Source organism: Pyrus communis, chromosome 17 (genome assembly GCF_963583255.1).
Source record: "Pyrus communis chromosome 17, drPyrComm1.1, whole genome shotgun sequence".
NCBI lineage: Eukaryota > Viridiplantae > Streptophyta > Magnoliopsida > Rosales > Rosaceae > Pyrus > Pyrus communis.
The window spans coordinates 18,710,888-18,728,098 of NC_084819.1; the positions used below are offsets into that span (position 1 = coordinate 18,710,888).

At 38.6% G+C, this 17,211-nt stretch overlaps 5 protein-coding genes and 2 non-coding genes across 8 annotated transcripts; 2 read left to right on the top strand and 5 right to left on the bottom strand.

Annotated features, from left to right (window-relative positions):
- The first annotated feature begins 2,053 nt into the window (after nt 1-2,053).
- On the top strand, nt 2,054-4,194 carry LOC137722155 (putative pectinesterase/pectinesterase inhibitor 28). Its single transcript, XM_068461128.1, has 3 exons — nt 2,054-2,825; nt 3,006-3,311; nt 3,446-4,194. The coding sequence occupies exons 1-3, from the start codon at nt 2,054-2,056 to the stop codon at nt 4,192-4,194; spliced, it is 1,827 nt and encodes a 608-aa protein (XP_068317229.1).
- Nucleotides 4,195-4,678: 484 nt separating this feature from the next.
- Nucleotides 4,679-6,714, bottom strand: LOC137723352 (large ribosomal subunit protein eL18y-like). The gene is made up of 5 exons (XM_068462523.1): nt 6,585-6,714; nt 6,406-6,495; nt 5,466-5,594; nt 5,162-5,344; nt 4,679-5,020 (listed from the first exon to the last, which is right to left on the bottom strand). The coding sequence occupies exons 1-5, from the start codon at nt 6,585-6,587 to the stop codon at nt 4,862-4,864; spliced, it is 564 nt and encodes a 187-aa protein (XP_068318624.1). The 5' UTR covers nt 6,588-6,714; the 3' UTR covers nt 4,679-4,861.
- On the bottom strand, nt 5,761-5,836 carry LOC137724031 (small nucleolar RNA snoR53Y). Its single transcript, XR_011067153.1, has one exon. It is a non-coding gene; the product is annotated as a small nucleolar RNA snoR53Y (small nucleolar RNA).
- Nucleotides 6,105-6,197, bottom strand: LOC137724028 (small nucleolar RNA snoR69Y). Its single transcript, XR_011067150.1, has one exon. It is a non-coding gene; the product is annotated as a small nucleolar RNA snoR69Y (small nucleolar RNA).
- A 688-nt stretch (nt 6,715-7,402) lies between the features above and the next one.
- Nucleotides 7,403-9,946, bottom strand: LOC137723351 (serine/threonine-protein phosphatase PP1). Of its 2 annotated transcripts, none has more exons than XM_068462522.1 (4): nt 9,611-9,946; nt 8,322-8,881; nt 7,842-8,036; nt 7,403-7,710 (listed from the first exon to the last, which is right to left on the bottom strand). In XM_068462522.1, exons 1-4 carry the CDS (start codon nt 9,804-9,806, stop codon nt 7,702-7,704), a joined length of 960 nt encoding a protein of 319 aa, XP_068318623.1. In that variant the 5' UTR covers nt 9,807-9,946; the 3' UTR covers nt 7,403-7,701. The 2 variants fall into 2 exon arrangements, with proteins under 2 accessions (XP_068318623.1, XP_068318622.1); XM_068462521.1 differs by having other exon boundaries at nt 7,403-7,749.
- A 958-nt stretch (nt 9,947-10,904) lies between these two features.
- On the top strand, nt 10,905-13,936 carry LOC137722958 (uncharacterized). Its single transcript, XM_068462093.1, has 8 exons — nt 10,905-11,117; nt 11,543-11,624; nt 11,706-11,773; nt 11,876-11,973; nt 12,809-12,945; nt 13,092-13,159; nt 13,482-13,545; nt 13,635-13,936. The coding sequence occupies exons 1-8, from the start codon at nt 11,107-11,109 to the stop codon at nt 13,650-13,652; spliced, it is 546 nt and encodes a 181-aa protein (XP_068318194.1). The 5' UTR covers nt 10,905-11,106; the 3' UTR covers nt 13,653-13,936.
- Nucleotides 13,937-14,794: 858 nt separating this feature from the next.
- On the bottom strand, nt 14,795-17,211 carry LOC137723047 (folate-binding protein 1-like). Its single transcript, XM_068462198.1, has 4 exons — nt 16,973-17,211; nt 15,751-16,109; nt 15,127-15,455; nt 14,795-15,011 (listed from the first exon to the last, which is right to left on the bottom strand). The coding sequence occupies exons 1-4, from the start codon at nt 17,031-17,033 to the stop codon at nt 14,897-14,899; spliced, it is 864 nt and encodes a 287-aa protein (XP_068318299.1). The 5' UTR covers nt 17,034-17,211; the 3' UTR covers nt 14,795-14,896.

Sequence of the window (17,211 nt, forward strand, 5' to 3'; positions counted from 1 at the left end):
CGAGTTTCTCCCAATATATCATCTCTACTAATCAAAATGGTGATATACTACTGAAAGGAATTGCTGCTTCAACTGCTCCTTTACTTTTAAGAAGCTTTAATGGTCGTCGATGTTTCTCTGCTTAGCCATTTTTTGGGACACATCTGAAAACAAAACCCCATAATCATAAAACAGCACCAAAAAAAAAAAAAAAAAAAAAAAAAGAAGCAAAACCCAAATTCCAATCAAGAAAAATAAAAATTTATGTATGTAAATTTAAGTTTTACCTGCAGATTTGCAACAACAAAAGCAAACTGAATCCAACGATCTGGATAAATTTAGGTTAATTGAAATTGATCTGGATGAGCAAATTTTTGTTTCGATTCGTCGTGGAGCAAATTTGGTGAAAAAAAATGGTGAGAAAATTTGGATGAGCAGTATTTGGTATCGATTCGAAGTCGAGCAAGAAGGAAACGGTGCAGATGAGAGGAATAAAGCGGTGCTGGTGCTGCAGAGAAATCTTCCTAACACGCCACGCGTGCAAAACAATTTTTTTTAGAAAAATTAATGAAAAATGTTTGGAAACTTTGAGTTTTAACGATAAGGACAAAATAAATGATAAAATGAATAATACCATGATCGACTTTTTAGTTTAAAAATATAGTTTTTCGTTAAAGTAAACAGTACAAAGAACATTTCGTTAAAGTTTTTTGTTTTTTAATGCAGAGAGCCAACACGTATGCCTATAGGCAATTTGGGGATTTCACTGTAGAGGGACAAAAAAGGAGATCACAGAAACATTAAAAATGAGGGCAAAAGAGTAAAAATGCTGTTTCTTATTTCGCAACTACATAAGAATGAGAATAACGTATTTTAAGCAAATAAACTTAATGATTAAAACTGTTCAACTTCTTAATCATTGTTTGTAGATCACTCTTGAAAAAAAAACCCTTCGAATTAAATCGTTGAATCATCCAAAAATATCAAATAAATGAGCATTTAATAATCAGTGTGTTACTTGGTATCTACACCGTTGATTTGTTCTATATATTTCAATTACTAATGATCTACAATTCAAATATTTTTTTTGTAGGGGTGCTCTCCCAAAGAAGATAAAGAAATCAAACGGTTTCGGTTATGAAATTTGTAAGGTAAGTATACATATTTGCATAGGGAGAATGAGCTCATCCCTTTAAGGGGGAACAAAATTATTATCCAAAAGAAAAAGGGGAGTGTGATTTTCTATTTTTGTATAAAAGTAGGTGTCTTGTCTATTTATGAGTATTTTACGTCTGCACTAAAACTGTTTTAAGTTCGATTTTCCCTATTGCTTGTATCAAAATAAACACTCATAATTTCAAATATGATTTTGCTTGCAATTACTCATTACATGTAATTCGTCAAGTATTTTCCTTTTATAGACGAACACTTTTATTTTTTGAGAATTTCAATGTTTCATTGATTCACGACTACATGAAAAAATATAAAAATGTAATTTCTTCACTTTTTTTTTTGTCAAAATGTTATTTCTTCACCAAGGACATGTTAATCTTGACGCGACATATCACTTTTGTAAGAAATTCTATGCGTACTAGAAGAAACGCTATCACATAAATTTTCTATTTCATTGTCTAAATATAGAAGATACTTGCACGCAGCTGTGTGAATATTTTGGGCCTAAGTTTTAGCCCAACTATTTGAAAGATGTTAATTATTTTCCTTCCAATTTTATAAATTAAATTATTCTTCATTACAAGCATCCATATAACCACTTGTTTTAAACATTTAATTAGTAATTAGTAATTCCTAATCCTGTCAAAGTTAAGGTAGCCTTTGCCAGTAGGTAGAATTGTTCTTGTTTTTGTGAAAAGTAACGACATCTAGCTTGGCATGGAACCTTCCTTGCCCGCCAAGTCACATCTTCTGCTAAACTGTTATAACCTAATAAGGACCACCATTCAAATCTCCCTTCCTTCTTCTTCACCCTTACAAATTCACATTTCCCCTAATGCATTTCCCAAAAACAACAAATAGAGAAGAAAAATAATATTTTTTGCTTCGAAATTGTTCGAAAATGGCGTACGGAGACGATGCAGATCGGAGATCGAGAAAGCGAATCGTCATTATCAGCGTCTCGGCGTTTTTATTGGTGGCAATGGTGGTGGCGGTGACGGTTGGTTTCGCCGTGGAAAAGAGTTTCTACAACAGTCCATATAGTGGCAACAAAGGCAGCTCCCATGACATGTTAGCTTCAATGAAAGCAATCAAAGCCATTTGCCAACCAACCGATTACAAGCGAGAATGTCTCGACAGCCTCAGCTACGCCTCCGGAAACACCACCACGGATCCAGTACAGCTCATTAGATACGGCTTCAAGGTTGCAATGAAGTACATTTCCGATGCTGCCAAAAAATCCGACTTCCTGCGAAAGCTCGAGAAGGATCCCCGAACCTCCAGTGCCCTCGACACATGCGAAGAGCTCATGGAATTGGCGCTTGGTGAGCTCAGGCAATCGCTTGTGCGATTGGGGTTCATCGATGATCTTACGAAGTTTAATGAAATGTTGATGGATTTGAAGGTTTGGTTGAGCGCTACAATCACTTACCAAGAAAGCTGCTTGGATGCTTTTGAGAATACAACTAGTTCTACTGATGCAGCGGAGGAGATGAAGAATGTGTTGAAAACCTCCATGCATTTGAGCAGCAATGCCCTTGCCATGGTTTCTCAAGTCTTTTCAGCCTTCACTGACTTGAACAACCCTGACCCTAGCCACCGCCGCCTCCTCCAATTTGATGCCTTCCCTGTTATTGGCCACAGTGAATTCGAAGACCCCAAGTGGTATGGAGGTGAAGGCAGGAAACTCCGCCGCCTCCTCCAATTTGACGCCTTCCCTGTTATTGGTCATGGGGAATTCGAAGATCCCAAGCGGTATGGAGGTGAAGGCAGGAAACTCCGCCGGCTCCTCCAATTTGATGCCTTCCCAGTTATTGGTCATGGGGAATTCGAAGATCCAAAATGGTATGGAGGTGAAGGCAGGAAACTTCTCACAACCAGTACCACTTCTGCTCCGAAAATTAATAAGCCCGACATCATTGTGGCAAAGGATGGAAGTGGAAGCTACAAGACCATCACTGAGGCACTAAAACATGTCCCCAAGTATGGCAATGAGACCTTTATCATCTACATCAAGGAAGGTATATATAATGAGCATATCCTGGTTTCTAGGAGCATGACAAATGTGATGATGATCGGCGATGGTCCGAATAAGACCAGAATAACCGGAAACAAGAACTTTGTAGATGGCACGACCACCTACCGTACTGCCACTGTTGGTAAGCATGCTTCTCGTAAATTGCCTTAAATATACTCTTAAACACACTTATGTCTGTAGATAAATGTTTATGTTGTCAGACTATGAATTTGCGTAATAAGACATACGATTAATTTGGTTATTGGATGCATGCAGCTATTCAGGGAGACCATTTCATGGCAATGGACATAGGGTTTGAGAACTCTGCTGGTCCGGAGAAACATCAGGCTGTTGCATTGAGAGTAAGCGCTGACAAGGCAATCTTTTACAGGTGCTCAATGGACGGGTACCAAGACACCCTCTACACTCATGCTCAACGCCAATTCTACCGCGACTGCACCATCTCTGGTACCATAGATTTTGTGTTCGGAGATGCCACTGCAATCTTCCAAAACTGCACTTTCTTGATCCGCAAGCCATTGCCAAACCAGTCTTGCATTGTGACAGCTCAAGGCAGGAAAGAACGGCGCCAGCCATCTGCAATCATCATTCAAAACAGCACAATCACCGCCGATCCTGATTACTTCCCTGTCAAGGATGAGAACAAGGCATATCTTGGCCGTCCATGGAAGGAATATTCGAGGACAATCATCATGGACTCATACATTGATGACGTGATTCAACCGGAAGGTTGGTTGCCATGGGAGGGTGAGTGGGGGCTCAACACATGCTTCTATGCAGAGTTAGGCAACACAGGCCCTGCTGCTAACAAGGCAAGGCGCGTGGCATGGCGCGGGATGAAGAAGATTACTGAAAACCATGCTGCAGATTTCACACCCGGTAGGTTCTTCAGGGGTGATAAGTGGATTAGGCTCTCCGGTGTGCCTTATATCCCCGGCCTGACCGCTAGGAACCAACCGAAAACTGCAACTGTAAGTACTCCATCTGTCTTGAAAGGCGTCTGATTTATATAACTTGATAATGTTTGAGTTGTTTTTGTTGGTCTGAAATTTGTATACAAATGTATAATTATGTAAAGCTCGATTGAATTAATTCTTCAAATATCTTAAACCACATGCCATAAAAAGTGTTTTACGCTTCCTTAATTGCTTACCATCAACGCCAAATGGGATTTACGAATCGAAAACACAGTAAATATGGCAGCCCCAGGCATGATGCCGGAAGAGATGGTGGTGTAAATCTTAGCAAGGCTGCATCCGAAATCTCTAATGCGATTCAAGTGCGTTCGAAAGTCACGGTATGCACTAATCAATGACCCCCAAGTTTGTGAGCAAACACCTCCATTCGTACAACGATGTCTCCTCCTCCACACATCCTTTTCAAACGGACCATGGCCAAGGAGACCGAAACTACCAAGGAGGAAGTTGCATTTTCGTTCCTCGATCTTCCAGTATGGCGAAAGAAGAATTTATGATAGGTGCAAATCGCGATTAGAAATATAATGCATTCCTCAAATGTACTAAACACTGTTCTCTTTTGGTGAACTGAACACCATGTTGAAATAATAGAGACAATTGGAGCTTAACGGTGAAATAAAGTAAATACGATACCAAACACCTAAAGCCAAAGCAAAATTGGATTCCAGAAACAGTGTTTTCAATCCTAACCGGCTTAAACTCTAAAGCCCTTGCTGTTCCTCTTTCCTCTAGCCTTCTCAAACTTCCTTCCCTTGGACCGCACGTAAGGTTTAGTGTGGCTGTGTGGTACACCAGGAGCTGGACCGAAGTGCTTCACTGCTTCACGAGAATTCTTAGGACCTCTGAGGAGAACCTGCATTGGCAGCCAAAACAAGGTTACTTAATATCTTGAGAAAAAGATTTTAAATTTAACAGTGAAACTAGTAAGAGGTACGGATCAATTTATAGCAGATGTTAAATTAAAACTACTTGGTGGTGTACTTAGAACTCATACCACGTTCTGACCCAATGGTGCTCTCAAAGCAAGCTGATCAAATGTCAAGCACTCTCCTCCTGCCTTCTCAATCCTGGCCCTTGCAGTCTCAGTGAACCTCAGTGCTGTAACCTTCATTTGTGGAACTTCATAAACCCTAATGTCATCGGTGACGGTCCCCACAACAACAGCAATCTTGTTGTCCTATATATAAGACCCAAGACTTTTTAGAGCAGAAAAGAATGATATAAATACAAATATCTCGATAGTTTGTATAGAATTTACTTAGAAGTGAAAAGGTGATGACGATTGAGAAAAAACTAACCTTTCCTTGCATATACTTAATCAACCTCGATAGAGAAAGTGGTGCCTTGTTGACTTTGCTCATGAACAAACGTTTAAGAATGACTGCATTGAACTTGCTTCCAGTCCTCCGGACAAGAAAACGGTACAGCTGACCAGGGAAAAACCAAGAACCCAATCAGACTACACACTCATACGATTATAAAATATGGGAAACTAAAACGACCATAGATTTACAGAGAAATGAGGGAGATTTCATGAGCCTCGCTAAACAAAATCTGACTAACTCACATGATCAATTTTGAAAAATCGAAGCTAGTTCCCTCAGAATATTTAGCAGTAAATAATCATGAAAAATCAGGATTAGCATGGTTCATAAACATCACAGGGAACAATTCCTCCACAGTTCAGCAATGTCAAATAGGAAGATACCCAAACTTGGGATCCAAAATAAAACAAAACCGCTTTCTAGATATTTCGTACCAGAAAACAATCGACGAAAAATACTAAATATATTGGCATGATAGTACTAATCCCGAAAATCCAAAATCTTTACACCAAACAATGGTCAATTCCATTGGAATGTAATTCAAAATCTTTACAGAAACAAAAGTAGAATACTTTTCGATACGATACATCCAGATTTAACAGACCAAAATTACAAAAGGCTCAGATAGATATGGAATTAGTTTTATTCCCTGACCACAAAAGGTCTCGTAATGAGCTGGGATTCGCATATATCATCATTGCACAAACAACAACATCCCCAAATTATCAAACCCAGAAATTAAAATTGGATTTAAAGAAACTGGAATCAACAAAATACGAACTTTCATTTGCTACAAGCCTACGACCATTCTTCAAGTACAATACAAAATGGCAATCAAATCATAATCCGTATACCAAATCCGTATAAATTCAAATACGTACAAGTATTCAAAGATATAAAAAAGTGTATATACCTTGACGAGAAGCTTGAGATAGATATCATCGGACTTGGGCGCTGTGCGCTTCGTCTTCTTGCTCTTACCTCCTGCCACGAGATCGATCCCCTGTTTCGCACCACACCACACCCAATGTTGTTTAAATATTAATACAGATGCTAATAAAAATGGAGAGAGAGAGAGAGAGGGAATGATACCATTGTTGCTGCTGGTGTTGAAGCTCGGTTGCTCGGGACGCCGCTTAGTGAAGCTAGGGTTTTGACAAGCTTTATAAAGTTTACAGTTGATACTGATGTCGGGCGGGTCTGTTGGGGAGTGGTCCAATTGGAGCCCTAGCAGTTTTACATGCTTCTGTTTTCGGCCCAATCGAACAGCCCATTATCGAGCTTGGCCCAATGAGATTTGTAAATATGTATGACTTGAGCAATGATGGACTTGTTTGGAGCTACTTTTAAGATGGCTGAAAACGATTTTGTGAAATTATTTTTGTAGCCAATCTTGTTAAAATACAAGTGAATCCTGAAAAACAAGTGATTCTTACAAGAAGCACATAACCGGTGCTTACCAAAAGCATTGAAGTGATTTTTGAATTCAAAAATATTTTTTATAAAAACGCTTTCAGTCATTTTAAAAGCATTTTCCAAACGAGCCAATCTTTGCCGGAAGTTCCCCATCGGCAGCTATCCATCTTTTAGCTTGGAATGAATCACTCTTTTGTGGCGTCTGTGTATTTGGAAGTTGGGGTGAAATTATTCATCCCAAGACGTGTGAAGCGTGGGTGATGGATACTGGCATTGATGACCCAAAAACTAATCGACTCGGATCATATGGGATGACATGGTAAATTAGACGCTAAAGAGTGATTAATTAACTTGTTAGTACTTGGGATGGATCACGATCAAAATCTTTATCAAAGGAAAGATCGACAAATGGAAAAACAAGAAATTAAGAGGGTGTGTGAGAAGTAAAAAAAGACGTGTGGATAGCACCATCCTTGATTTAAAGAAGTGATGACTAATCAGGAAACCAGCGAAACTTCTGAAATGCTGTGACGATAATTTACAAATGCTCAACAAAAAACAAACCAGAATGAGCAGATATTGACCAAAAAGTAGAGTCTAAACCGAAAACCTCTTCCCTGCACAAGCAAGAACAACATATGCAGTTACGATTTACAAATTTCATAAAAACACAAGAAAATCTTCAATGTGATCAACGCTTGGAACTCTCGGATTAAGATGGCGCTTCTCCCTTGTCAAGCTCATCTATTAAACAGAATCCAAACTCTAGCACCTGTCGAGCTTCTTGTATTTTCTAATTGAGCTGTGAGAAATCTCCAAATAATCAGTTCTTTTTAGGAGGCTGCCCAAAGACGCACAACATAAGGACATCGTGATTAAATAATATCATCACACAATTGCTATCGAAACAAATATAAATGGCGATACACATACCTTTTTAAAATTTAACTTTGAACCGCTCGGGGATGCTTTATGATCAACTGGTTTCAGTATCTCAAAGGAACACACCAGAGCTTCATCAACACTCAATAGAGCACCGGCATTATCAAACTCCCCGCCATAGTTGGGAGCTGAAAATATTGTGACTAATCTTCGTTTTGCGAAAAACTCATAGCCATCCTCCACCACCTACAGTGTAACTTAAATAATCATTCATCTGGACAACTTGGATTAAATGTCACGAAAAAATTCAGCAAAAAGTCATAATGGTTTGCATAAAGGATGCCTAGAGGTACCATCAACCATAAAAACCGAGGTAAATTGTAATGCCTACAATATTTCTACAAGTCCAAAATATTGTGGACATAATTTATAAGACTACTAGGGGAATGGGAAAAGAAAAGGCGGGGAACACATATATGGTTAGGTTGTTTGTAATTAGGATTCAATTTGTTCAAGTAAGTATAGGATTACCTGATGACCCCGGCAAATGAGATCAAGCTCATTCTTATCTAAAAAATCACTAACTCTATCAGCTCCAAAAGTACAGGAAACACCTCGATCACTCTCCGCCCAACCCTCAACCCTAGCATCAGGATCAGACCAAAGCAGATCGCATAACAGACCATTATCTGGAATGTCAGTTGGCCGTGAAATTTCTTTTATTTGGTCCAAGTTTTCCAACTCTGGCGAGAGACCCCCGTGCATACAAAGTATCTTCCCATCAATAAGTGCAGCCACAGGCAAACAATTAAAGCACTCGGTAAATATTTTCCAAAGCCTTACATTAAACCTCCTTTTACACTCGTCATAGAACCCATATATTCGATTAATCTTTGCATCTTCATGGTTTCCCCTCAAAAGGAAAATTTTGTCAGGGTATCTTATTTTGTAGGCCAGAAGCAAACAGATTGTCTCCAAACTTTGCTTGCCTCGATCCACATAGTCTCCTAGAAACAGGTAATTTGCAGAAGGAGGATAACCACCATATTCGAACACCCTTAGTAGGTCTTGGTATTGTCCATGTATATCACCTGTAAGACGCCTGCAATATTAGGAAGACCGTGGACATAAAGAAATATAAGGAGATAATTGTACCATTTATGCCTTCAAGTATCATTTCTGCCCTCTATTTCATGCAAGAAACACTAGAGCATCATCAATACAGTGTACCATGATGTACAATTAGAGGACCAAGAAACGTTCTGAATACAAATTCGACGATACCAAGTACTCAAAATGCAGCAAAGGAACATCCAAGTCAAGAAATTCTAAGGTGAATTTTCAAGGTGAATGTGTACGTTGGCTGATTAAGGAAAAACACAATCCAAAAGTACATGATTGTGATATCCTTATAACCAGGCAAAAAACCGGTCATTACGAAAAACAAAAATCATTTCTTTGTCTTTGTCTTTTCTTTACATTACTGACCAAAAAACGAACATTATTGGGCAGAAATTGAGACTAATGAACCAATGGCGTCCCAAATTGATAACTCAAACATATTCCAAATTCATCTAACGAAATGAACGTAGTGTTCCCCCGACCCGCTTGCGGTCCGCCTTGTTGGCTTGGGGTCACCCTTTATTTCGCACCTCAATTTAATCGAATTATCAGTTCTGCCACCATTCTGATTCAGTACCAAATTTCTTACATAATCATCCACAAGCAAACACCAGAAAATAAACGGGGTACAGTAAATTAGACAATTCAACACCATCATGATCATGAAAGATACTGTAAGAGAGGATGAGAGAGCTGACCGCAAATTCGAACCGGAGCTCGGACCTCGAGAAGATTAGGCTGAGAGAGGAAGATTTGGCGGGCGTTGACGCAAAGTTGACGGATCTCCGCCTCCGAAAGCTGCACTTGCTTCCCTCCTTTGCCTTCCAAAAGCCTCCTGATTATATCATCCAACACACCCTTATCCATCATCCCCTCCATTGTCATCATCATCATCTGCTCTGCTCGAAAGAACCCAGATTGAAAGTTCTAAAATTTCTGAAGAACCAGAGAGATTGGAGAAATGGGTTGCTTTAAAAATCCAGAGATTCGAATCAAGATCCCAACTTTTTGGATTGAAGGAGAAGAAAGGTCAAGTGGGTCAACAGAGAAAAGCTGAGAAATTTATCAAAACCTGAAAGAAAAAAAAAAAACAAAAAAAAAATGGTGCAACTTGAGTTTTGGAATTAGAAGGAGAAGCAACAGAAGGAAGGGAATGATTGATTGGGATTAGAAAATTGGGATTTGCCTTGAATGTTTCTTATCTCTAATTCTTTTTCTATTTTTTTTTATTAATTTCCTCCTAAATTTTTCTCGCACCGCCATGTAGGTTTCAATTTTGTTGAAACCTTCAAATATGGACGGACAGGTGGGGGTGGTGAGAGGAAGATAGACCGGCGCATGATAGCAACGTTGTACACGTGGGTTCATGTTAGGAATCCGGATAACAACGTGGGTTCATGTTAGGAATCCGGATATGATCCGGATTTCTTTTATAAGAATTCTAAAATTCCATAAATTGTATCAATTTATCATATATCATTTTCATATTTGAGCCATCAGAGGAATAAATCGTGTTCGTTCCTCAGTCAGTACTTATTCATGAGATGACGTGACCTCTCATGAGATTCGAATTTAATATTATGTATGCCATTTACATGAGATTTGAATTTGCATCCAAAACTACTGACACAGAAATTTGTAATATTATTTAAAGGTTTGCGTTTTGCATGTAAAATTTATCGTGGATGAAAAATTTGGTGTTAAGAATCACGTGCTCCAAAGATTAAAAAGTGATTTTCGCACTTTTTTTTAACTAGTCACCCACCCTCTTATTTATGGTCATCAAATTGAATAAATCAAACAAAATCAATATGAGAATTAGTGAGAAGCTAAAAACGATGTGTGAAAAGCAAAACTTCGTTTGTCAAAATTACCTAGTTGGGCCTTAATAATGGATCAGTCTCAGTTCACAGAAAAGTCACCTTGCCGAAGATCACACATAGCCCTACCCAAAACCCAAATTCTACCTCCAGGCGAGCCCAATGCCAAAGGGCCCAAAGATGGGTTACCAGCTACACCGGCGCGGGGACACAGGGCGCAGCCGAGCTAACTGATTCCGCACCAGTCAGTGCTTCAAAACAAAACTTTAGAACCAGAATTCAAGGTCCATTGTTCGATCTTAAAATCAATCGTCGAAGGGTTTTATTTGCTTGCTGCTGAAGATCTTAGATTTTCTCTATCCTCCATTTCCAGAATGTTCAAGAAGTAAGCTTTATGTTCTGTATTTCTAAATATATGCTATGTGCGTTTTAATTTGTTGATCATTGAGGCATATAATTTCTGGGTTTGCTTTGATTCGATGGAAATACAAACAGTTTGTTTTAATTTGGATTTTCGATTATGTGATTATATGGGTTATGAATCCTAGAACGCCAATGCCCTCGGTTTTGCGATTTATGCCTTGAATTTTATTGTTGCTTGTGTAATTGGAATGGTGCCATTGATTCTCTGTGTGTAAGCAATCGTTCTTTTAGCTTTTTCGGAAGAGGAGGTTCGTGGAGGATGGTTAGGGTTCCCAGTAGTTTGTTTTCGAGTGGAAGTGGTTTGGATTAGCAAATTCTTCTTGTTGCAATCGAGATACATAAGGGGAATATTTTGTTGTATAATTGCATGTATGTGTTACGTTGTAGGTTTTCCACCGAAGAGGTGTCTGCACAAAACCAAGTTAAGGCATCCGTCCAGCGCAAAATTCGGCAAAGTATTGCAGATGAGGTAAGATGTTCATAGGGATTTAACTGATGCTTTAAGATATACTTTACATTCGTTTTATCGAAAATTTAACTTCAACTGCAGTACCCTGGGCTCGAACAAGTGTTGGAAGATTTGATTCCTAAGAAGTCTCCTCTAATTGTGGCTAAATGGTTTGTTACTCTGTTGGATTTACTTCTTGACTCAGCTGTTCGTTTGGTGCTGTCTTATCCCGTATATCTAACATTGTTTCCCACTTTCTCCACTTTTTTCAGTCAGAACCATCTCAATTTGGTTGTGGTAAACAACGTGCCACTATTTTTCAACATTCGTGATGGACCATATATGCCTACCCTAAGACTCCTTCATCAGTGTAACAATTTCTTTCCCACAAATTTGTTTTCTCATTATTCTATTTTCTTGAAGAATCATTTGTCGGTTACTTTGTTTGTTGATCGTCATGTCTCTCTGCTGATAAGTTGTAGTAAGGTGAAAATGCAATTCTGGTGTTTTGGAAGTAAATAATTTGGAATGAACGTCTAATAATGAGAATGATAAACTTTAACTGTTACTTATACCAAAAGAGTTGCTTGTATTTTTAAATCTTAGGATTCAATGAATTTAATGAGAGTGATTAGAAGTTTTCTCAATCACAGGCCGTACAATCAGTAAATAAGAATGCAATGATTTGTTGAGATCACAGTGGAAAACCAACTATTTTGTGGGTTTCTTGCTTTTCTTGGCATCCTGCATGGGGTTCCAAATGTGATATGAGCCCTACTGTAGTGGAAAGCCTAGGAAGATTCTGTCAATATTTTCAGCCAAGGATTTTGGGTGCGGGCAGGTGGAGCCATTGTACATCTACTCTAGAAAGTGAGAATTGTTACCTTCGGGTGAGACCTACCAGGTGAATTGATTCTCATGGTCGAAAGTTCCGATTCAACAATGTTCCGGTACCTTATTAAAGAGGAGAGAAATATTTCAGACTATGCCACAAGTCTATGCATATGAATTTTGGGATTTTTCTTTTTTGAAGGACAGCGAAGAGGGCTTTGTGCTTTTGTTTTTTAAGTCTGGTCTATGTTTTTCTATCATGCAATCTTCCTTTTTCATCTTTTTGTTAAATTAAAATCTATGTTATTTGTAAAGTTTTCCTTCCAAAAATATGTAGTTGAGAAAATTCAGGGTTTCCTTGTTGGGTTTTACAGATCCAGATGTTATGAAAAAGTTGCAAGTAGATAGGGGTGCCATAAGGTTTGTTCTCTCTGGTGCAAACATAATGTGTCCAGGTCTAACTTCTCCCGGTGGTGCTTTGGACAACGAAGTGGGAGCAGAAACTCCTGTGGTACGAGTTTGTCTTTTTTTTATTTCTTTGGATTAATGTAAATGTCATACTCACGCTAGAACAAATATGATGTTGAGTCGATTTAAATAATTTCCGTATAATGAGATGGAAATGTTGAAGTTCAGTTTGATTTGTATGTATCCCAGGCGATAATGGCGGAAGGGAAGCAACATGCTCTCGCTATTGGCTTCACAAAGATGTCGGCAAAAGAAATGTAAGTTATTATCTCACTTGAAGGACGTTATAGTTGCTTCTCCTATACTATTGCCTGAGAAACCCTTAGAATATCGAGAACAAGATATGTAACATATAGAACCTAACTTGTCTTCACCGACCTCAGAATATGACATTAAATGATAAAAGCTTAAAAATTCAGAATAAATCATAAACCTCTGATTGTTAGCTTTTTAAAGTTTCTTCCCTTGTTCTTCGTAAATTTGGGCGGTAGGGCCAAGTTCACTCTACAGTGAACTAATAATTGTATCAAATCCAGCTTAGTAATCCATTGCTGATTGCCTTATCTGCATGGCTTACAGAAGAGATATCAACAAGGGAATTGGAGTTGACAACATGCATTATCTTAATGACGGTCTTTGGAAGGTATGTTGTTAAATTTTACTTCGTATCTATAGCCATTGCCGGTGTTTTAATTATCGTTTCCTCGATAAATGTTTCACCTTGCTTTGCAGATGGAACATCTAGATTGAGGATATTGAAGACTAACCGTGGTATCATCAAGAAGACATGAAGAAATTTATGTTACGGTTTCATCGATGTGGTGTTGAATCTTCTGTCGCGTTCGGCTGTTAGATCGGAGCTTAAAGAGTTATTTGTGTACCCTATTCGAAATTACTTAGTTTTGTATTTGTATGTGGAACCTTTATCGAATATTTCACCCCTTAATCAAATTGATTGTAAGATGGTCATATCCATTATGTCATACCATTCAGAGGTACTTCTCTTGTGTTTATGTAAGGTGGTGAATTCTCAATTCCCAAGCAGATGTTCTAGAGATTTCTCCGGTGATGGAATATACTCTTTTGCAAAGGAAAACTAATCAAAAGAGTTTGAAAACTTTGAGTTTTAACGATAAGGACAAAATAAAGGGTAAAGTGAATAATACCATGATTGACTTTTTAGTGCAAAAATGTGGTTTTTCGTCAAAATGAACAGTATCGAGAGCTTTCTGTTAAAGTTCTCCTTTTGCAAAGATAAATTAACAAAATTATGATATCCTCTTAGGGATGAGTCAATTTAATATTATTAAGAAATTTTAAAATGACAGTATTTTATTTTTTTTAAATTTGTGAATTTTATTGTTTGGCTAACCTAAAAAAACAAAGGAATTCAAATATGAGATTAATGTGTGTATAGAGTTATCTAAGTGAGCACTCTAAAATGGTGAAATATTCAAAATACCATAAATTGCCCTTTAACAATTTCATGAATTACAATTGAACCAAAAAAAGCTAAAGTATTTAACCATATTTTTATTTTGAATGCATTTAATATTTAAAATTATAGAAAAAAAAAAAAAAAAAAACAAAACCTCCCACATTAGGGGGTGGTTTCACGTCTTTAATTCATTTCTTTTAAAAAAAATAAAAATGTAAATTAATTATTTAAATAAAAAATATATAAAAAAGCCAATTGCCACATGCATACGCGTGTGGCAAGAGGCTAGTTAATATATAAATGAGAGATTGTAGTTGGGAAATGTGCTAGTGACAGTGATGGTGATGGAGGTGATGATAGTGGATGGTGGTGGCAACGACAATGGTGGTGATGGTAGGAGGCGGTGGTGGTGGTGATGGTAGGCGGCGGTGGTGACAATAGTATGCAGTTATAATAAAGAGCAAAAGGCACAAACTTTTTATAACAATATATTGATACATCAACTGTAAAATAGTCATAACTAAACGTTTTCCCGTGCAAGAGAGAAATTCATCTTTTACTTGTTTTTCCTACTTCCTGGACTATTAGGTGATTTCTGGCTTTTCTTGGCTTCAAATTTCCTGATTCGTAGAGCGGCTACATTGTGGCGCTGGTTATGTCTTTTCCGTTTGCTGCATACACACATGAACAAAGAAAATATCAACAGCGGAGCAAAAACGATCCGCCCTAGCTACGCTAGCAGAATTTCATTATGGAAATTGACATCGCAACAGAAGAAGGGCATACCTTACAAACAATAGGCCTGCTGTAAGCACCAATCCTCCAATGGCCCAAGAAACTCTTTCGCTAAATGGCATTTCCCTCCACCGCTGCTGGAATTCCTCTAGCAGCCTCAAGCTCTCAGCTTTCTGGGGCACCTCAGATGGTGAAGCCTTCCATGAATCAGCAATCAAATCAAGACTGGCTTTACCGCCATAGCAAAATGGTTCTTCCTTGCTCGTCGATAGGTCATCTTTAACGTCAAATCCTGCAGCATGGCAGAACTCTGTGCCATTACGAATCCATTCAGAGGCCCTGCCGCAAACATAATCATTTACTCCACATGGTGCTAGAACCTGGCAGAAAATATTTAATCATCAAAGTCGTTCTCTAATACATCTGGAAGGAGATAAGTTTGATGTCTTTAGCAAGCAGTGTCAGTTCAACTACTATTTGCATCGTTAACAAAACATTGCACACGAAAGAAACATTAATACTATCAATGATGAAGATACTTCAAAGAAGACCGTCTAGGCGGACAAACCAAGCAGCATGTCACACCCCCTCCAACCCAACACTTCATATTCCCCCTTCACTTTAATAAACTGGCAAGGAAAATCTTGGACTGGAAATTAAAAGCCACCCACACACCTGTGTTATTGCATCCGTAGAGTAGTAAGCCTCAGCACAAGCCTCAAAAACCCTGTCACAGAAAGAGGCACAAATAACCGGAGGTCCTGACTGCACACCAATGCGGGGATCACAGATGGAACATTCCAGCAATTCCCATAAATGCAAGCACTCTGGGCCAGCTTCCCCTGATGAAGCCAACTTCCTAACAGATACAAGTGCAGGATGTGTCTGGGCTACATCACAGCAAGTTTTTTCGCGGAACACCCTGCAGAGAGTCAGATCTTTGGATCCCTTGGTCACACGTTTTGGAGGCTTTCCCTCAGAAGAGAATGGCGGGAAACGACCACCTTGGGAAATGCATACACTGTCAGGCTTACCTGCAGGAAAACGAATTCAGATAATGTTTCGTAATAAGTTCTACACAACTATTAAAGAAAAACAAAAACTCGATAAAGTGACATATTAGAAGTAAATATCTTCTGATAAGAGAGCAAATTCAGAAAGCAAATGCCATTCTGCTGATTAAGGAGAACATAAAACAGGGAAACAACAAGCAGATTGCATCCAATTTCCACACCACCATTACATATGAAAAACGAGCTATGACCATACACTCGTAAGATGTGATAACGCAGTCGAGGCACACCAAAGATCAACTTATGCCAGCTTTAATAAAAAGCATGCCCCTCCATGGCTTGTCAACTACAAACATAATAAACATAGAGCTCCACCTCCAAACTGATTCTAGCCCATCTCAGCTTCCCTCGAGCCGAGTCTGTTGCATCCGCCACACCGGAACTACTGCTCATATAAAACCTATGTTTTGACACTCTGGGGACAGGGAGTCTAACCTAGTGTGAGAAAATGAAAACCCCAATGTTGCAATTCATGTAACAGCAGCAATACAGTGTTTCTGCATATGGTAAACTAAACTGCACCGATTAAGTGCAAAAAGAACGAGGCTTTCTGAATCCTAACTAGATTTTGACCAATACCCAATATCTATAATCCAGAAAAAAAAACAAATACAAATTCATGATGTCGTTATTTTCATAAAAAGATGATAATATGATAATTTTCGATGGCTGAAAAGCTGGGATAATATGAAATCGACCCCAAAACTGTTCGTCGAATAATTTCAACACAGAGCTCCCGAAAATCAAACAATTAGGATCTGAAAACAAACAAGAAACTTGAAATACACACACACATATATATATATATATATTTATGTAATTACCAGATAAAGAGGGGACGAGTGTATTGAGAAGGAGCAGCAGGATCAGAGACGCGCAACCCATTTTTTTGTCAATCGGTGGTTTCTTCCATTGAGCTCCTGGAAGACTCGGAATCAGAGCATTGACGGAAGTGTGAGGCAAGAGAAAAATTGACTCGCTGAGAACGGTGGCTCGGTGGGTACCCGATGACCCGGTTACTAAAGATCCGTGTTGATTGACCCAACTTGCTAACTCAGTTGAA